The sequence below is a fragment of the Bubalus bubalis genome, chromosome 6 (assembly GCF_019923935.1).
Source record: "Bubalus bubalis isolate 160015118507 breed Murrah chromosome 6, NDDB_SH_1, whole genome shotgun sequence".
Classification (NCBI taxonomy): Eukaryota; Metazoa; Chordata; class Mammalia; order Artiodactyla; family Bovidae; genus Bubalus; species Bubalus bubalis.
Window position 1 is genome coordinate 106252599 of NC_059162.1, and position 17639 is coordinate 106270237.

Consider the following 17639-nt stretch of genomic DNA (forward strand, 5'->3'; position numbering starts at 1 on the left):
ACTTCTGGGGTAAACGTTAGGGATGAAGGCCAGTGGATATATTTACTTCTGTTTAGGATAAAACCTGTGCTCAAACTAGCCCTAGGACTGTCAAGTGTTGGCTGTGGCTAAGAAACCATTTTGGGCATAGTACACTAGAGCTGGACCATCGGAAAAGTATTTGATGACTCAAAAAGCTATTACTTCATATACCAAAGATCAACTCACACTGTTAACGGTGCTACAATAGTTTCCCTATTCCAACTAATGGGATGAAAAAGGGACAAGACTATGAGACCAGTGAGAGTCAGTGTGGCAACATCTCAGACGACAGCTGCATGCAACGGATTAGACCAACAAGCTAGATGCCCTCCACCAACTGTGTAAATGGACGGGGAACTCAATATGCTACATGACTTGGAGTTTAAAAGTACCATGGCATGCAATTCAACAACCCACCGGATGTAATAGTGAGAACGGAAAACGTTGGCATGATGAAAGATAATTAGGGAAGGTCAAATCTAACCTCTTATTCCAAGAGAACAACTACTCTTTCCACTTTTCTATATGTTTTATAACATATCTATAATTGTAAAGTTGTGATTTATAACATGAAGCAGAGAGGGGAGAAAAGGGAGCAAAACAGATAAGCCTGCCCCCTAAAGCCAACTCTGGATTCATTAACTAGAATAAGGCTCACCAACTGTTAAATGTCCTATAGGAAATAACAAGGTAAACAAAATCCCTTCCCATCACTCCCTCACTTAACAGGTTATGCCCCAAATGAAACTGGTACAATAGACTGCATTAGTAAAATTTATACCACTAAAGTTAAGGCAAGTTTCCTTGTAAATAACCCTCTCAATTCTCAGCTTCATAAGAACACCCTAATCCCAATGGGGGTGGGTACCTTACCTCTGTAATCTGTAATGGTGGGCGCAGTCAACACAACAATGAAATGTGACGATGTGGGGAAGACAGGAGCAGGCAGCAACAACACAAAGTAACACATTCCACAATGTGAGTGAGAGATGGGACGGAAGGTGGGGGGAGAAACTTGAGTAAGTACAAATATTAACCAAGAATATTGACTAAACATAGGAATAAATTACCCAGACATAACAGTAATATATTAGTTGAAAAGTATGTAGTTACATGCTTTAAACTCCACTGCTGCTGGCTTGTTTCTCCTTGGCTCTAACTTCTCCCTAGTCAAGTATCTTTCTCTGAACGAGGAGCAAGCTGGTGGCCTCTTGAGTAGGAAAACAAATGTGCTGTCTATATCTTGAAAGCAACAGGTCCAATAGCAATCTGACTTCACTTGAGGTATTTGTTGCTTCAAGATGAATTTACCCAAAATCACCTCTATTAAAGGATCACCACGATATCAAGTTTTCAAGAAAACCATACAGACAATTGATGCACCAGCCAAGATGCATTTCACCCTCCTCCTAGTTGTCAGTATGACCAATGCTTCCTGGAATAAAAATGCAAATGGGCAAAGGCTCCCAGTCTCTTGATAATGTATCACCAGCATACATGGTCTGGACATTCCTGGGCATAGGGACATACTGATACAGAGCCTCCTGCTTAGACTAAAGGACAGCTGAAGGTTATATGTGTTTAAGACACAGACATACCTGAGCCGACTGGGAAATAGCCTCGTCCAGAGCCAGGGCCCGCTGGCGCACCTCCTCTTTTATTTGGGCATATGTGTTTTCTGCTTTCTGGTATTTTTCTTCCACCATTTCCCCCTCTTCAGGGTTTAGCTCCTTTAGTTGAGGGCCTATCTTTAGCAGTTTATCAATATGAGGTTTGTGTTCAGCAATGGATTCCCTCAGTTGCTATGTAAAAAAATATGGATTAAAATAAAATGAGTCTTTTTATACCAGTTTGTTTGTTTAAATACTGTGATCAGAGCTCATACCAACGGAACAAACTAAATCGCTAAAATCCACCAAGTCCCAACATCTCACCATTTATGGAGGGGGCGAAATCTAAGTCTTAGGGCACTGACTCTAATTCCCTTGATTTTAAAAAGCCAGTTCAGATATTCCGCCACCCAAGAAGCTTCCCAGAGACAGCCTCCCTCACTCTTGCCCTCAAAACAAAAGTATCCCACTGCCTTCTGCACTCATAAGTACTTCTCTGTATTTCACTGCAGTCTCAAAGATTTAATGTCCGTCTCCCTGTGCAGACTGGGAGACACTAACCAGGACAAAGTACAAATAATATTTCTGGGAATCCAACTGCTCCTTGACTCTACGGCTGGCTACTTCCAGTTCAATCTCCCTGTTATAGGAATACAGAGATAGGAGTAAGCACAAGCCATATACAAATAAAATAAACATTAAAAAACCATCTTTGATGGTAATACCATCAGCTGAAGTGTCTACAAATTTTCCTTTCATCTTAAGTCTCTGCAGCAAATTGCTTTCTGACATTCCTGAGTTGGGGCTCTCACTCCAGCTGGGGACTAACCACAAGGAAAAGGCCACCCAACCACACCCAAGTCTGAGAACACTCTGTTGACGCTGGAAAGATTTTAAGTTCCCTTGATTTTCATGTGGTACTTTGTTTACTTCTGTAATACTCACATTCCTGACATCTCCATAATCTCATTCTTTAACTGATTCACATTAAAGAACAAAGGAAATATTTCAGATATATATTTTTACTGTGCAAAGAAATTCTAATGGGTTAAGAATTAACTTCAAAACAGACTTACACTTGGTAGGTACTCATAAACAGGCTGTTTCTCAAACTGTGCAGCCCATCTCCAGTTGTGCAATTAAATAAAACTCGGCATGCTCCTTACCCTCATTTCCTCTTGCTGCTGCCTGAGCTGCTCATGATCAATAGCCGGAGGAGGTAACTGTGCTATGAGTGCCCGAGTCTCCTCAATCCAGGGGCTGAGTTCCTCATAAGTTTCCCAAAACTGGTTCACCAAGACCTGTGCCCGCTCCAGGCGTGCGTAACGCTCTGAATTGAGCAGACTAATGGCTTCGTATTGCTGTATCAGAGACTCTGTCTTTTCCTATGGACAACAAAAAGAAGTGTAGATATTACTACCATGATGAATCCTTCTTTAAATAAAAAATGTAAGTAAATATACACTAAAAAGTATAAAGGACTATACACTAAAATGCAAAAAAAAATCAATTAATCTAGTAAGATTACAAGTGATTTTTATATTCTTTATACTTAACTGAATTTTTGAATTTTCCTATCACACATATGCATTATTTCTATAATTTTTAAAACATGAAAGTAGCTTTGACAACAGTAAAATAGCACAAGCACAACACAGCAAAAACAGCCCGTCAGTGAGTGCCTGTCCCAACTTCAGATCCAGCATTATTGCAATAGGGTCGGTTTGACTGTATCAGGGGCTACGGTGGAGATTCGCTCATCAACTTTCATCTGTCTTTTCTTCTCTGATAAGAGTGTCCACAAACCCGCTATTTATACTTTACATGTTTAGGATGAGCAGGTCAATTTATGAAGATTTCTGAGGAAATAGTAGTTACCCATGCCCTTTACAAAAAAGGCTTCCTTTGTGGCTCAGCTGGTAAAGAATCAGCCTGTAATGTGGGAGACCTGGGTTCGATCCCTGGAGAACGGAAAGGCTACCCACTCTGGTATTCTGGCCTGGAGAATTCCATGGACTGTTTCATCCACGGGGTCACAAAGAGTCGGACGTGACTCAGCGACTTTCACTTTATAAGCAAAACAAAACTGGTGTACAAATGGATTCTGTTGGCCAATTCTTTTACAAATGGGTAACGATTTTTTTTAGAAGGATCTAAGGCAATGGCACCCCACTCCAGTATTCTTGCCTGGAAAATCCCATGGACGGAGGAACCTGGTAGGCTGCTGTCCATGGGGTCGCTAGGAGTTGGACAGGCCTGAGCAGCTTCCCTTTGACTTTTCACTTTCATGCATTGGAGAAGGAAATGGCAACCCACTCCAGTGTTCTTGCCTGGAGAATCCCAGGGATGGAGGAGCCTGGTGGGCTGCCATCTCTGGGGTCACACAGGGTCGACATGACTGAAGCGACTTAGCAGCAGCAGCAGCAGCAAAGTCCATCTAGTCAAGGCTATGGTTTTTCCAGTGGTCATGTATAATGTGAGAGTTGGACTGTGAAGAAAACTGAGCGCCAAAGAATTGATGCTTTTGAACTGTGGTGTTGGAGAAGACTCTTGAGAGTCCCTTGGACTGCAAGGAGATCCAACTACTCCATCCTAAAGGAGATCAGTCCTGGATGTTCATTGGAAGGACTGATGCTGAAGCTAAAACTCCAGTACTTTGGCTACCTCATGTGAAGAGCTGACTCATTGGAAAAGACTCTGATGCTGGGAGGGATTGGGGGGCAGGAGGAGAAGGGGACGACAGAGGATGAGATGGCCAGATGGCATCACCGAGTTGACAGACATGAGTTTGAGTGAACTCCGGGAGATGGTGATGGACAGGGAGGCCTGGTGTGCTGTGATTCATGGGGTCGCAAAGAGTTGGACACGACTGAGAGACTGAACTGAACTGAATTGAAAGCAAGAATTAATATCTGGATCTGGTTCTGAAAAATCTATCTACCTGGAAATATAACTCATTACAGACTGAGGACAAGGAGCAATTCCTCTGTTATTAAGAACATGGATTTGCAATGCATTTCACATCATACATACAGTATGGCTATTTAGACATTTGTGAACATAGGGTAAGGAGTCTGAATTCCCTAGGACATCATCTTGGACTTAAATATCACTAGAGTTGGACACGACTGAGCGACTTCACTTTCACTTTTCTCTTTCATGCATTGGAGAAGGAAATGGCAACCCACTCCAGTATTCTTGCCTGGAGAATCCCAGGGACGGCGGAGCCTGGTGGGCTGCCGTCTATGGGGTCACACAGAGTCGGACACGCCTGAAGTGACTTAGCATAGCATAAGCATAGCATCAGTAATAGAGGGGAAAAAAAAAAAACCCTTCTTAAACTATCATTTCACAATCGTACTTCCAAATCACCATGAGCAAGATAACAATATGGTGAATAAATACATGTAGTTTACCTGCAGTACGGCTTTTTGCTCCTCCCCACATGTGCCAAAGATTTCACCACGATGACTGAAGAGTTCATCCATGGAATCTTTGTGTCGAATGATGTCAATGGAGAAAGCCTTTGAAAAGTAAACTATTGTTAAGGAACACAAGGACCCTGAGCCTGAGTTAGTGACAAGTCAGACATACTCTTATGAAAAATCCTTTGCTTTAATAAAGTCACATTAAAAATTGTTCTTAAGAAGTTTGACACTTTGTCTATCCACCAAATGCTTATCTTCCAGTAGCTTACAAAAATATCTTCCGCCCTGAAAACCCACATAGAAAATTGCTAACTATTCTTTCCTGGATTAATAGACCTATTTCTCCCTTTTCACAAAGCGAAACATCCCTTCTTCATCCTAACCAAATATTTATAAAATTAAGTCTCTGTCCACCATCATGACTCTAAATCATTCTGCTTGACTTGGAATAGCCAGAAGCTCTGTGCTAGTCGCTCTAAGCGACTCAGGAGTCTTCTTGCTCAGAACAAAGCGACTGCGCCAGCGACTCACCTTCTGAACCTGCAGCTGAGCTGTGGTCTGGTCCTGCTCCAGGCGAATCGGGCCTAGGGCCAGCAGTTTCCGTTCTGTTTCAGCAACCCAAGCTAGCTCTGCATCAGCAGCTTGCTCATACTGACAGACATATCGAAGAAAAATGGATACATTACAGCCAGTGTCTTCCTTCTAAGAATTCTAACTTATTCAACACAGAAAAGCCTACATTTTTCAGTAATGCAGTTTACATCTCACAAAGTAAAGCCCAAATTGGTGAGAACTTCATAAAAGTCACAAATCCAAGATGCAGACAATTTAGCATTGATTATATTTCAACAAACATGAGTTGATCCTATCCCAACATCTTTGGAAAGACATTACAGAACCCAGTCAATGGTTCCATAACTAGAAATAACAATGGAAATGAAGACTCTTCAAAAGAAATACACTTTCTAATGAGAGTACTTTCATGAGACTGTGCTCTCTTTCTGCCAATCTTTTTCCTGTCCACAAACTAAACAGCAGTAGTCGTACATTTAAATACAAACTTCACATGGCAGCAGAGGCTGAGCCAAGTTAACTTGGGCGTACTCGCTTAGCTGAAGAAGTGTAAGACCCCAGAAGAACAGCAAACCTTTAAACGGAACGCAAGAAGCAATGACGTGTCATACGCAATGACGTCAACAACAAGAGAACTTGTTCTGTGTGGCCGCTGTTTAATAAGGGCCCCTCAACCTTTTGTCTCTTCCTTATCAATGGTGCCCAATTACACTAATATTTAAAGAGAAGTTCCCAAGTGTGATAAACCTCATACTGAAATATCTGGTCAAGATTTGGAATCAAAACAAACTTCTGCGGGGTTCAGAAAGCATCTACTTATCACCACGAACCCAAGGGGTCATGTTATATTTTGTACCATGGCACATTAATAGGTGCATATCATACCTACAAAGAAAAACAACTTTTCCCAGAAAGCAGGAAGGACAAATGATTGAGGGAAACACGACACCTGTGTTTACGGAGAGGGTTCTATTTTGGATGGCTCTGCTATTTTGGTTAGCATATTTGATAGTAATTATAGTTCTTGGTTCTGTCCCCTCTTCCATCTAATGCTGAAACAGTTGATTATGTCAAACTAAGACTGATGCATTTAGACCTTTTCGATCTAGATATTATCTACCCCCATCACCATCTGCCTCTAAGCAGGGCATCAGCAAGGAAAGGGCCCACACACTCTCTTTTCCAAGTTCTTTTCTCCTCAAAGGGGTCAAGTATCTTCAGTCAAACCTAGACCCACCCTCACATAACTTTATCAAATCACTTCCTACCACTGAGATAATTTGCTGCATCAGATTTAGCTTGATCTCATTTATTCCTATTCCTGAAACTGTGTGTATGTGGGTCATAGTTTTGTACTTCCCATATATGTATCCCTGCTGCCTAAAATATTAATGCAGGGGTGTTTATAAAGATTACCTGTTGTGATCTCTGAATAGCAGCATCAATTTCATCTACCCTTTGTCCAACAGTGTCACTGACCAGCTTGTACTGTTCGTTGGCGTCGGACACGAGTTTATCCAGCCCTTCTCTGGCTCTCCAGGGCACCAGCTCTAAGAGAGCACGGCTCACCTCATTCACTGTGTCCAACACCAGCCTGTGTTCCATGACCTCCTTCTTTAGTTCCTAAAGAGGGAAAAAAGTTTTCAGGCCATCTCTTGCTAAATTAAGCACATTAGCAGCTGTGCTGGGTGGAAAATGCTCTCTCTACCACACATCCCAGCAGGGCTCTGACCTCCTTCCTTCACTTATTTTTTTTCTTGTCTCAGATTTTTCAGTCACTCCACAGCCTGACTTTAGGCTCAGCTGCTTAGAACTGTCAGCAAGACTTTTTAGGCCAGACTGTCTCTGGGTAACATGAATGGTATTTCTTGGTTTTTTTTTCTCCTTACTTCAATAGAAATGATAAATAATGCTTTAATCATAGGCATTTATTTACCTCAACAAATGCACTGTATTTCTGTGCATCTAGAACTGCACAAGGTCCTGCAGGAGAATTAGAGGTGACTATGAGGTACTCTTTTAGAGAGTGAACTATGACAGTAAGTTCTAAAATGTTCCATATGAAGCAAGCTTCCTAGGGTGTTCAGATCCAATCTTTTTCTTCTTCAGACCATGATAAATGCTCTTATATAGGCCTGTCCTAACTTATTTTCCACGAATAAACAGAAAACAAAGCAGACAGAAATTTCTGGTTTAGATTTCAGGTAAAGATAGATAGTGTAAAACTCAAGAATTTGAACTTCAGGATTCTTAGAGAAAAATTCTTTCCCTTTACAGTGTGGGATGTCAGCTCACCTTCTGTCTGTGCTGAAACTGGGGTATTTGTTCCCCTGTGGGGGACTGTCCTCCGCTGGCTGCCAGCTCCTCCTCTACCTCCCTCAGCCACCCGGTCAGTTCCTCATATGTAGACTGGAACTTGGTGGCCAGCTGCCGGGCTTGCTCTAAGGTTCTGAGAGCCTTGGAGCTAGTGACTGTGATGTCTGCATAGCGAGTCTTTATGCCATCCAGCTTCTCTTGAATGAGCAGTACCTCTTCACCTGTGGGAGACAGCACATGGTTTATTCATGTCTAACAGGCTACAAGGGAGCCCTTTTAACTTTTCTTTATTCAAGTCAGAGCTTAACTTTTATGGATACTCTCTCCCTATGGCAGTGATTTCACCTAGCGTCCCACACCAAGGGAAGTGGGAAAGAAACCTTCAATCAATAAAAGAAATGGCTTCTGAGATTATTAGGATCTGAGTTTGACTGCAGGTTTTTCTAGACACTTTCAGCATCTTTCAGTAAATGCTGGTATTCAACATATTGGAGGGCAGGGAGAGTTTTCATCTATAACCAGATCTGAGATAATATAGTGTTTCAATGAAAGATTTAGCAGGAAATAGAAACCCAAGCCCCAGTCGCCAGGAAGCACACGGTAATATAATCAGTGAGTATTAAGCCCCTCCCATCTACAAAGAGAAGTGGCCGGTGCAGAGTGCTGATTAATGTCTGTATGACCAGGCGCTAAGACATGCACTTTTCAAAGTACCTGTGGTTTGTTTCAGAAGAGCCTGACCGTTTTTAATAGCTTGATCTACATTCTTCTTTCTATTAACAATTTCTTCATTTAAAGCCTGAAAGGAAAGAACACCATTAATCCTAAAACTATGACACAACAAAGTGGAAGAAATGTGAGCCCCTTAAGAGACCAAATTTAAAGTAAGGAGATGAATATCAGTTTAAACATGAGATATTCGATTCCTTCGTTTTCTCTTTGGTTACCCCTTTAATTACTCAAAGCAATGAAATCAGATATTTATAGGCAAGCCTTCCTTTGATGAGAAGAGATTTAGGACTTAATCCACTTTACTAACCTATTGGTACCAAACCTGAACCCAAGAAAGGTAGAAGCAGAATTCAGCCAAAATGTCTACCATGTCCAAAACAAAGGATAAGGCATAGAGTTCAAGCAAAGAAATCAGCAAGAACAGGCCAACTTAAATCAGAATCCTAGTTAAAAACTCTCAATACCTGAAGTCAATGAAGTAGAAGAATCTAAGATCATTACTAACAAACAAAACAAAAAAATCGCTTTGCTGATTTTACCATTTCCAAAGAAATTCCATAAAAACAAAACAAAAAGGGCAAATTGTTCTTTCTACTAAGATGACCCAGAATTCCTGCACTTTGAGCATATAAATTCTAGAAACATTTAAAAAGTTACCACTATATGATCAAACGTTGGGCACTGTTAAGTAATCTGGTTTTCTTAAAGTTTTGGGCATCCCTGGTGGCTCAGATGGTAAAGAATCTGCCTGCAATGCAGGAGACCTGGGTTTGATCCCTGGGTCAGGAAGATCCCCTGGAGGAGGAAATGGCAACCCACTCTAGTATTCTTGCCTGGAGAATTCTATCGACAGAGGAGTCTGGCAGGCTACAGTCCATGGGGTTGCAGAGGGTTGGACATGACTGAGTGACTGACACTTTGTTAAAGTACATACTCCTCTGCATAACTGCTCAAGTGGTAGCTGAATGATACATTCCTGAGTGATGTAAAACATGAGTTGGAATTGAGATGGCCCCTGATTACACTCTGGATCACCTTCTAGAATTAATGATTCAGTTTGTTAAGTATAAGTATTTCCATGGACTCATCAAAAAATAGAATCGTCCTTAGCAACAAGTCTGTAACTAAGCACTTGTGTATAAAATAAATTTGAAATGTTTGGAATTGAAAAAAAAGGGAGAGAGAGAAAGAAATGAAGACAAACATGAATTAAAATGACAGAATAACTTAGTAACATAACCAATAAGAATGGAAAGCATGAATACCAGGTGGTCAGCATGCTGCTTCTCCAGGACATCCTGTCTGTAATCCTTTACGAACACTGAACTGAGCTTGTCCTCAACCTCGGCCAGCCAGTTGAGCACCTCCACCTCATCCTCCCCGAAAAGCCTAGCGTTAGACAGCGCTTGTTCAAGCAGGGTTGCTTTCCGGCCGCACCGGTCTTGAATCTCACTGAATCGGGCCTGCAACGAGTCTAGCCTTTCTGACAGCACAGCCTGCTCTGCGGGACTTGTCAGGGAGGAGAGGGACTGCCCAACTGTGACTGCCTGGTGCACATCTGTTGCATGGCTTTCTATTTCCTCCTCCAGAGCCTGGAAATCCAGATGGAAAAAATGAATAACAGAAACAAAATAAATGAAAAGTAAACATGAGACAATGAATCACAAATGATATAATAAATTAAATAATAATATATAAGTTTACCTACGGAAGGGTAAAAATAACATAAAAACAGAACAAAAAGCTGTTTTTTCTGATGGTAGCCTATACGTCCAACTCTATTTTTACCTGAAGAATGTGACTAGTCCAATTAATAAGTGGACCATATTTTAAGTTAAACTTATTTTTTAAAAAATGCAAAAATACATCTTTTAGAATGCTGCAGGAAGTTTTCTAGGATTTCTGATTCCAGTTTTGTGTTTTCATTTACCATAACTACTTCCTACCTTGTGCCGAATGATCTGCTGCTGTATTTTAGCAGTCTGGGTGCCAACAGGTTCTGAGTTGGCGAGCTTTTTCTCTGTGACAGATAAGAAGTCAGAAATAGGCTCAGCTGTCTCATGGAATTGTTTGGCCAGAACCAGGATATCTTCCAGCTGTTTCTGCCTACACGAATATATAGAACAAGCTGCTCAGGCAAAAAGTCACATTAAAACTGTTAACAGTTCTATATTCAGTAAAAGACCAATCTTAACCAGGCACATTTGAAATATCAATAGCAAACAGAACACACAGAAAACAGCACTTTGCTGTTTTAGAAGCTTGCAGTACAGTATTTAGGTTCTGTCATGACCTTGTAAGGTAGGCAACATTATGCCACTATTATAAAAAGAGAAAACCAAGCCTGAAGGCTCAAAGAAAGATCTGTCCAGATCGCCCACAGGGTAGCAATGGTACAGTAAGAATTAGAATCAGACCTTCTACTCTTTCTCCTATGGGATGTAGCATATGCATCCTCTGTACATGTGACCAAAATAATGTTTAAAGGAGTAGAAAATTGATCAGTCTTCATTTCTCTTTTCCCTGTCACTGCTACCTTCACTTATGATGAACAGAAAAGACAGCATTTGAAGAGCACAAGTAGACCAAGCTATGAACAAGAACTTCCTTCCTATCGCTCCTGAATCAGTCAGGCTTCTAGTAATTTCAAGCCTCAGACCATAACTTTGAATTCTGATTTAAGGCAAAAAAATAACCTCAAACTAGCTGAATTTGCTAAGGCAAATGGCAGCCAAAAGAACTATGTACTTTATAACTGGAATCTTGAATCTGGAATCTTAAATCTTATTTAACATAACATCCATACTAAGTGTGGATTTCAAATACCCTATAGATTAAAATCAGCCAATTACAAAGGAGAGGAGAAGCCTGAATGCTGAAGGCAGCCTAATAAACAAAAGACACAAAAACAACCATAGAACTATATTAGCACACAGAATAATAATCAAAGGCCATAGCGATGACTTTGGACCATTAAGATCAGACTAAGTGCTACGTTATTTGAAAAGGGCCTGGGTGATGGAAGTACATTTCAGTAAAACTTTACTAAACATCTGCTTTGTGCCAGGTCCTATGCTGGGTACTCTGGACAAACTTATATTAATAATAAATGATTTAATATAAAGACCTGCCATTTGAATTATCTGGAAATGTAATGTTTGAGTATAAAGAAAAATGTATTTCTAGATGCTATTTTTAAATGTCAATATAAAGTACAGAGTTTCCTTTCTTAGTTTATGTCAACCTTCAAACTACATCTTCAATCAGTACAACTAAAACATAAAACATAATCTTAAATAAATTGCTTGGTGGTTTATTTTCATTGGTTAATGACCTGCTTAAAGATTTTACTTTTTGCTTTAAACTTTAAAAAACATTCTTATATTTTATACTGGAGTACAGCTGATTAATAAAATTAATGTTAGTTTCATTAGTGTTTCAGGTTTACAGCAAAGTGATTCAGTTATATATATACATGTGTCTACTTTTTCCAAATTTTAAATTTTAAAAATTTAATTCTTAAAGAACTGATCTAGACTTCTAGATCTTTCTGATTCATCTATGATTCCAGGATCTGAAAATCTGAAGAAATCACTGTTAACAGGATTTGGGGTAGAAAAGAGAAGAGCTAAAATCATTTGGAGGCATCAAAAACATAATATTAAAGAACCTAAACAGAATTCTTCAGGATGCCTTAACAAATGATGCTGCTCTTGGGATTTCTCTTTAAAACACTGGTCCAGAAACTGTGTGCGGAGCATGGAAGCAAGTAGGATAGAAGAAAAGATTCATAAATAGATACATTAGGAACAATCATGACTTTAGTGAGCTTAAGGACCTGGGAGGTAGGCACATAAAATAATGACCATAACACAAGGTACACATAAAGAGTTAGGGCAGTTAAGAGGAAGATGAAACTATTCTATGCTTGGGAATAAAGAAAAGCTTCATAAAAGCAGGGGAGATGAACAAAAGTCTTTCATAGAAGATGGAACACCATCAGCAAAGACAGAATTAGGAAACTGACGGAAGACACTGGAGAACCGAATATGGTTTACTTTGACCATAAAGAATGAGAAGAACAGCAGAAACTAAGAAGACTCTTGAGAGTCCCTTGGACTGCAAGGAAATCCAACCAGTCCATCCTAAAGGAGACCAGTCTGGGGTGTTCATTGGAAGGTCTGATGTTGAAGCTGAAACTCCAGTACTTTGGCCACCTCATGTGAAGAGTTGACTCACTGGAAAAGACCCTGATGCTGGGAAGGATTGGGGACAGGAGAAGGGGATGACAGAGGATGAGATGGCTGGATGGCATCACCGACTCGATGGACACGGGTCTGGGTAGACTCCAGGAGTTGGGGATGGACAGGGAGGCCTGGCGTACTGTGGTTCATGGGGTCGCAAAGAGTCGGACACGATTGAGTGACTGAACTGAAATGAACTCAAGAAAGGTGGGTTAGGGCCACCTCTGAATGGTGGGTTAATGAGACTATTTTATAGGGAACAGGCAGTCATTAGATGTCTCTGTGCAGAGGGAAGGCCTGAGGGGAAACAGCAGTAGAGTGGTTAAGGTTAGCTAGTCAGGAGGCTGCCCTCAGGTGAGCTACCTCATGGGAACAAGCCCAAGTGAGAGTTCATAAGTCATGAACTGAGGCAAGTGAGTTGGAATCAGAGAAATGGATGGAAAGGAAAGATACTGTAGACATAAAATAGACAAAATTTAGTATTCTGATAGATATGGGGCACAAAGCAGGGGAGGGAAAAAATGGTAAAAAGAAAATGAGGCTGAGGTTTTAAACCCAGGTAGTTGGAAGGTCAATGGTACTATTACTGGAAATGGATGCAAAGAGAGAAGGAAAAAAGCAGTGCAATTTGGAAATGAAAGTAAGTTGAATTCTTTCTTTTGTTTCTCCTACTAACATGGGCAAGTAAAAACTTCATAGCTCAGATGAGAAACAAGCAAGCCAGGAACAGGTAAAGAGACTGAAGAGGGGGTTATCTGAAGACTACCCATAGCTATCTAAATAATAAGTGATCAACTCTATGACTCTCATACTCATTTCTGATTCATTACCATTTACTTTTAAAACTGGGAACAGTATCAGCTGAAAGTAAAGACCCAGTGTGACTTATTAAGCTCAAGTGACACTGGACTAACTGATAGCTATGGAAAGAGAGAGAAAGTACCTCCGAGGAGGAGAGAAGTACACTGCTTGCCTGCAGCTTTTGGTGAAGACAGTCCATGCAACTCTGGACTCATTTAATAGAACCACAGGCTAGCTCCTAGATGTAGGAACATCTAATACTGGGATAAGTTAACAGAAAAGAAACATGATACATTTCAATTCCAAGTATCAAAAACATTATTTATAAATATTAATGGGAAAAAAAAGAAACCTGTTTCCAAAACTCAGAAAATTACTTGGCTGGATTGTAGAAGTCCACGTCTGTCATTTGGAAGCATGATTATACTGCAACTGAACACCACCACAGAGCAATGAGTCTCCCAGCTCTCAGAAACTTAAGGAAGAGCTGAGGCTCATTTCCTGAGAATCACTCTGGTTATGAGGATCATCTCTTAAAACTTATCCCTCTTCAAGATAAAAGCCGTTAAACACCTCCAGAGCTCCATGAGCATCATCCAGGGGCTTTTACAGCATCTCAGTGACACAAGTCAAAAACCGTCTCTGACTTCTTTCTCAAAAGTCCCTTGGCGTTACCTGGCTGTTGCCTTGCTGAGTAGTCCAGTCCATCTACTTTCAAGACTCTCCAACTGTCCAGTGATCTTCTCTCTATCAGCCAGCTCAGCTGACTGTGCTATTCTGCCTCCTTCTGCTTGAAGCATGTCTACTGTGGCCTTTCGATCATCTAGTAGCCTTTGGAGCAACTGAGGTACATGTTTAAAGAGAATGAAATGTGATAACATGGGGTCACTTTAAAATCCGAAACAAGGAAAACATACAAAATCCAAAACCCTCACCTCACTGAGCCCTAAGTTTAATTGAACGAGGAAGTTTTTTTTTTCCCCTCAACCTGAGGCAAAAACATGAGATATAATTCCTACCACTCATATAAACTTTTCCTACACTCAGGCTTTTAAATGGAGCAGTGACTGTCATTATGTGACTGAAAAGGAATTTAATTTGAACCAAGAGAAAAAGGCACGGAAGTGGAAATTAAACCAAGGGGGGCGGGGAACCAGAGAGAACCTTATACATGATATGCAACATTATTTAGAATAGTGCCGACCCTAAAAACGCTCAAAATCTAAGATAAAGTGGTGACAAACACTGAGACAGGTAAGTGAACAAGCAAAACTGCTCAGTTCAACATATGGCATGGTAAACTAGGAGATTACAAAGGTGATGAAGATCAATTTCCATCTTTCTTTTCTGGATCACACAAGGTAGGTTAGGATTCTACTAAACTCCTAACTGTGTTCCTGAAACTATAAGCAAATCGTGTTGTCTGTCATTCCCTTCGGCTGTTACAGTTCACTGCCCCAACATTCTCACTTACCTTCTGTTCTTGGATCTGGGCTTTCACCACTTTATACTCAGCAGATGGAGGCTTCTGATTGGCTATGAGCTCCTCAGTGTCTGCCAACCAGCTGAGCAATGGCTCCAAGGCATCTTGGAACTTCCCACAATGCAACAAAGCCTCTTGCAGTTGTGAGATTCTTTGTGCAACCTGTTTCACAGATACGGAGGAGAAAGGGGAGAGTTCTGAAATGACTTATCCCTTTTTGTAACTCCAGGTTGGAACTACTAAGGTTTTATTTGCATTCAGGTGCCATGGAAACCTGAAATTGCCATATCTTTTTTCTATGCCCTCCGTTCACTCACCTTTTTATTTAGTGTGTTCCACCGAGCGTTGATTTCTTCCATGTCATGTTCCAAACCCTGTACATCACAGTTTTTTCCGGCGCTCTGAATCAAGCCCTGGCCGAGTCCATTCACCTGCTGCAGTTTCATCTGAAGAGGATCCACCTGTTCTTTCTGAAACATCTAGATAATTGTAAGCCAAAGAAGATTTAATCTTTAGGCATGACAGTGACTGGTTATTCTTGGGGGAGGCATGCTTTAACAAAGGAGGGCCAGTGGGTAACAAGACAAAACAAGCCACTTGTACAAGAAGTATCAAGTAAGAATGTGGTTTCACATTTCAAAACATTCTCCTATGGACAAGCAATTACAGAGAGTTATGGCACTACGTAGGCATTTAAACCATGACTCATGGTTTGTTTCTGTTAATTTTTTAATGTAAAAAGCTCTTGAGAATAAAGACGCATCAGCCTCAAGATACCATGAAAGTATGATGCATTATCAATCCTAAATGGGAAGGGTGATACCAAATGACTAGTACTTAAGATTAAAAATACCTTGGGGAATAGCTTTAACCAACCATGATACATGCAATGCTCTTCTCTGACTAGGACTAATAATTAACCAAAACACATTAATGGTGTGAAGAATCCCAACCTCACAGCTTAATACCCCTGTGGCCATTTAATTCCATTCTGTTCCAAGGCCACAGACCACAAACAGCCAATAATCTTGAAATAGTATTCCTCTGATTACAAAGGGAAGTGGGCCAGTATTATAGGGAGATGTCCTTAACAACTTCAGACATATTTTAAGCAAGACTCAGATATACATAAAATATTTTAAAAACAATGATACTATACATCCATGTTTACCATGAAACAATGGAATTTTATAACTGTAAACAAGTGTAACAAGCAATGTGTGTTTCTTTCCAATGCAGTCAAGGTCCATTATTACTTAGAAATTTATAAAAGGAAACAGAACAGTACTTCTACCACTCCAATGGTATTAAGGAAAAAATGAAATAAATATTTGTCCCTAAGATCAGATTTCTCTCAATTGTCAGAGGATAAAATCAGCCACATTTCACTAGTCTGGATTTATTTCCATTCATTTTTCTTCCACATAAAGTTCCTTCAAACGCAGGGAGATAGGTGAATCAATGAAAGCTGAAGAATGCAAGAGAACAAAAATAAATGCAAAAGAAAATTGTAAGTTTGGGTAAGACTAATTTTGGTCTATGTGAGACCACAGATCACACTAGGATTAGGAAACTGATTCTAGAAAGAATGGCCTGTGGCTGAACAAGTGAGTCACAAGGAGGAAAGGCCCCAGGGAACACCGAAAAAGTAAGGTTATAAAGGTAATTACCAGTGGGCTTCATTTTATACTATAATTTGATTACACCATATTTTGTTAGGCAACACTACCCAGCAGTTCAGCTAAAAATGACTGTTACTCCAATAACATGGTTCCTAGAGAAAGCAAGTGCTATGATTCTACTTTGCATTAAACGTGCTTTCACTGAAGAAAAATCAGAGCAGAGGGGAAAAAACAACAGCAACATGGCTGTGGGAGGGGCTGGAAAGGTGAAGGGAGCAGAAATGCCTCAAGTACAGAGGGAAGGTGTCCAGTCCACACCGAAGAGCCCCCATTTACCCAGCCATCAAGTCCTGTCTCATGCTGTGACCGATATGTAATTTTTCCTGTGTAGTCCAATATGGCAGCCAACAGTTACATGTGGCTATTTAACTAGAAATTCAGTTCCTCCACCCCAATAGCCTCATTTCATGGGGTCAAGGGGTCAGAGGCCATGTGTGGCTAAGGGTCTAATGTACCGGGCAACAGAGAATACCTCCATCGTGGCAAGAAGCTCTACTAGTATCAATGTAAATCATACAGAAAAGTAAAAACATAATTTAAGTAGCTTGACAATCTCTTCCATATAATAGAGCCAATTCTTAAAATTTGGATTTACTTTGCTCGTGAACATTTCACATAACGTATTTGAGATTTCTTCAGTTCCCATGTCCACTCTATGGATTGACAGGGAATGGGTATTTGTCTTTTTTCCCCAGAAGTTTAAAAATATATGAAAATTCCTCTATATACTAGTACTCTTTAAATATTTA

At 40.4% G+C, this 17639-nt stretch overlaps 1 protein-coding gene across 20 annotated transcripts in view; it reads right to left on the minus strand.

Moving 5' to 3' along the window:
• The window catches only part of MACF1 (microtubule actin crosslinking factor 1), a 338009-nt gene that overhangs the window by 40239 nt on the left and 280131 nt on the right, over window positions 1–17639 (minus strand). For 14 of the 20 annotated variants that reach the window (XM_006077541.4, XM_044945221.2, XM_044945220.2 and 11 more), the window contains 13 exons: window positions 15526–15687; window positions 15200–15370; window positions 14401–14567; window positions 10627–10786; window positions 9946–10272; window positions 8663–8747; window positions 7928–8169; window positions 7049–7255; window positions 5591–5710; window positions 5048–5155; window positions 2798–3016; window positions 1620–1823; window positions 895–903 (listed from right to left, as the gene is read on the minus strand). In XM_006077541.4, coding sequence (XP_006077603.4) covers window positions 895–903; window positions 1620–1823; window positions 2798–3016; window positions 5048–5155; window positions 5591–5710; window positions 7049–7255; window positions 7928–8169; window positions 8663–8747; window positions 9946–10272; window positions 10627–10786; window positions 14401–14567; window positions 15200–15370; window positions 15526–15687 — 2181 coding nt within the window. The remainder of the gene's footprint in view (window positions 1–894; window positions 904–1619; window positions 1824–2797; window positions 3017–5047; window positions 5156–5590; window positions 5711–7048; window positions 7256–7927; window positions 8170–8662; window positions 8748–9945; window positions 10273–10626; window positions 10787–14400; window positions 14568–15199; window positions 15371–15525; window positions 15688–17639) is intronic. The other 6 variants (XM_044945229.2, XM_044945228.2, XM_044945227.2 and 3 more) reach the window with 1 other exon arrangement.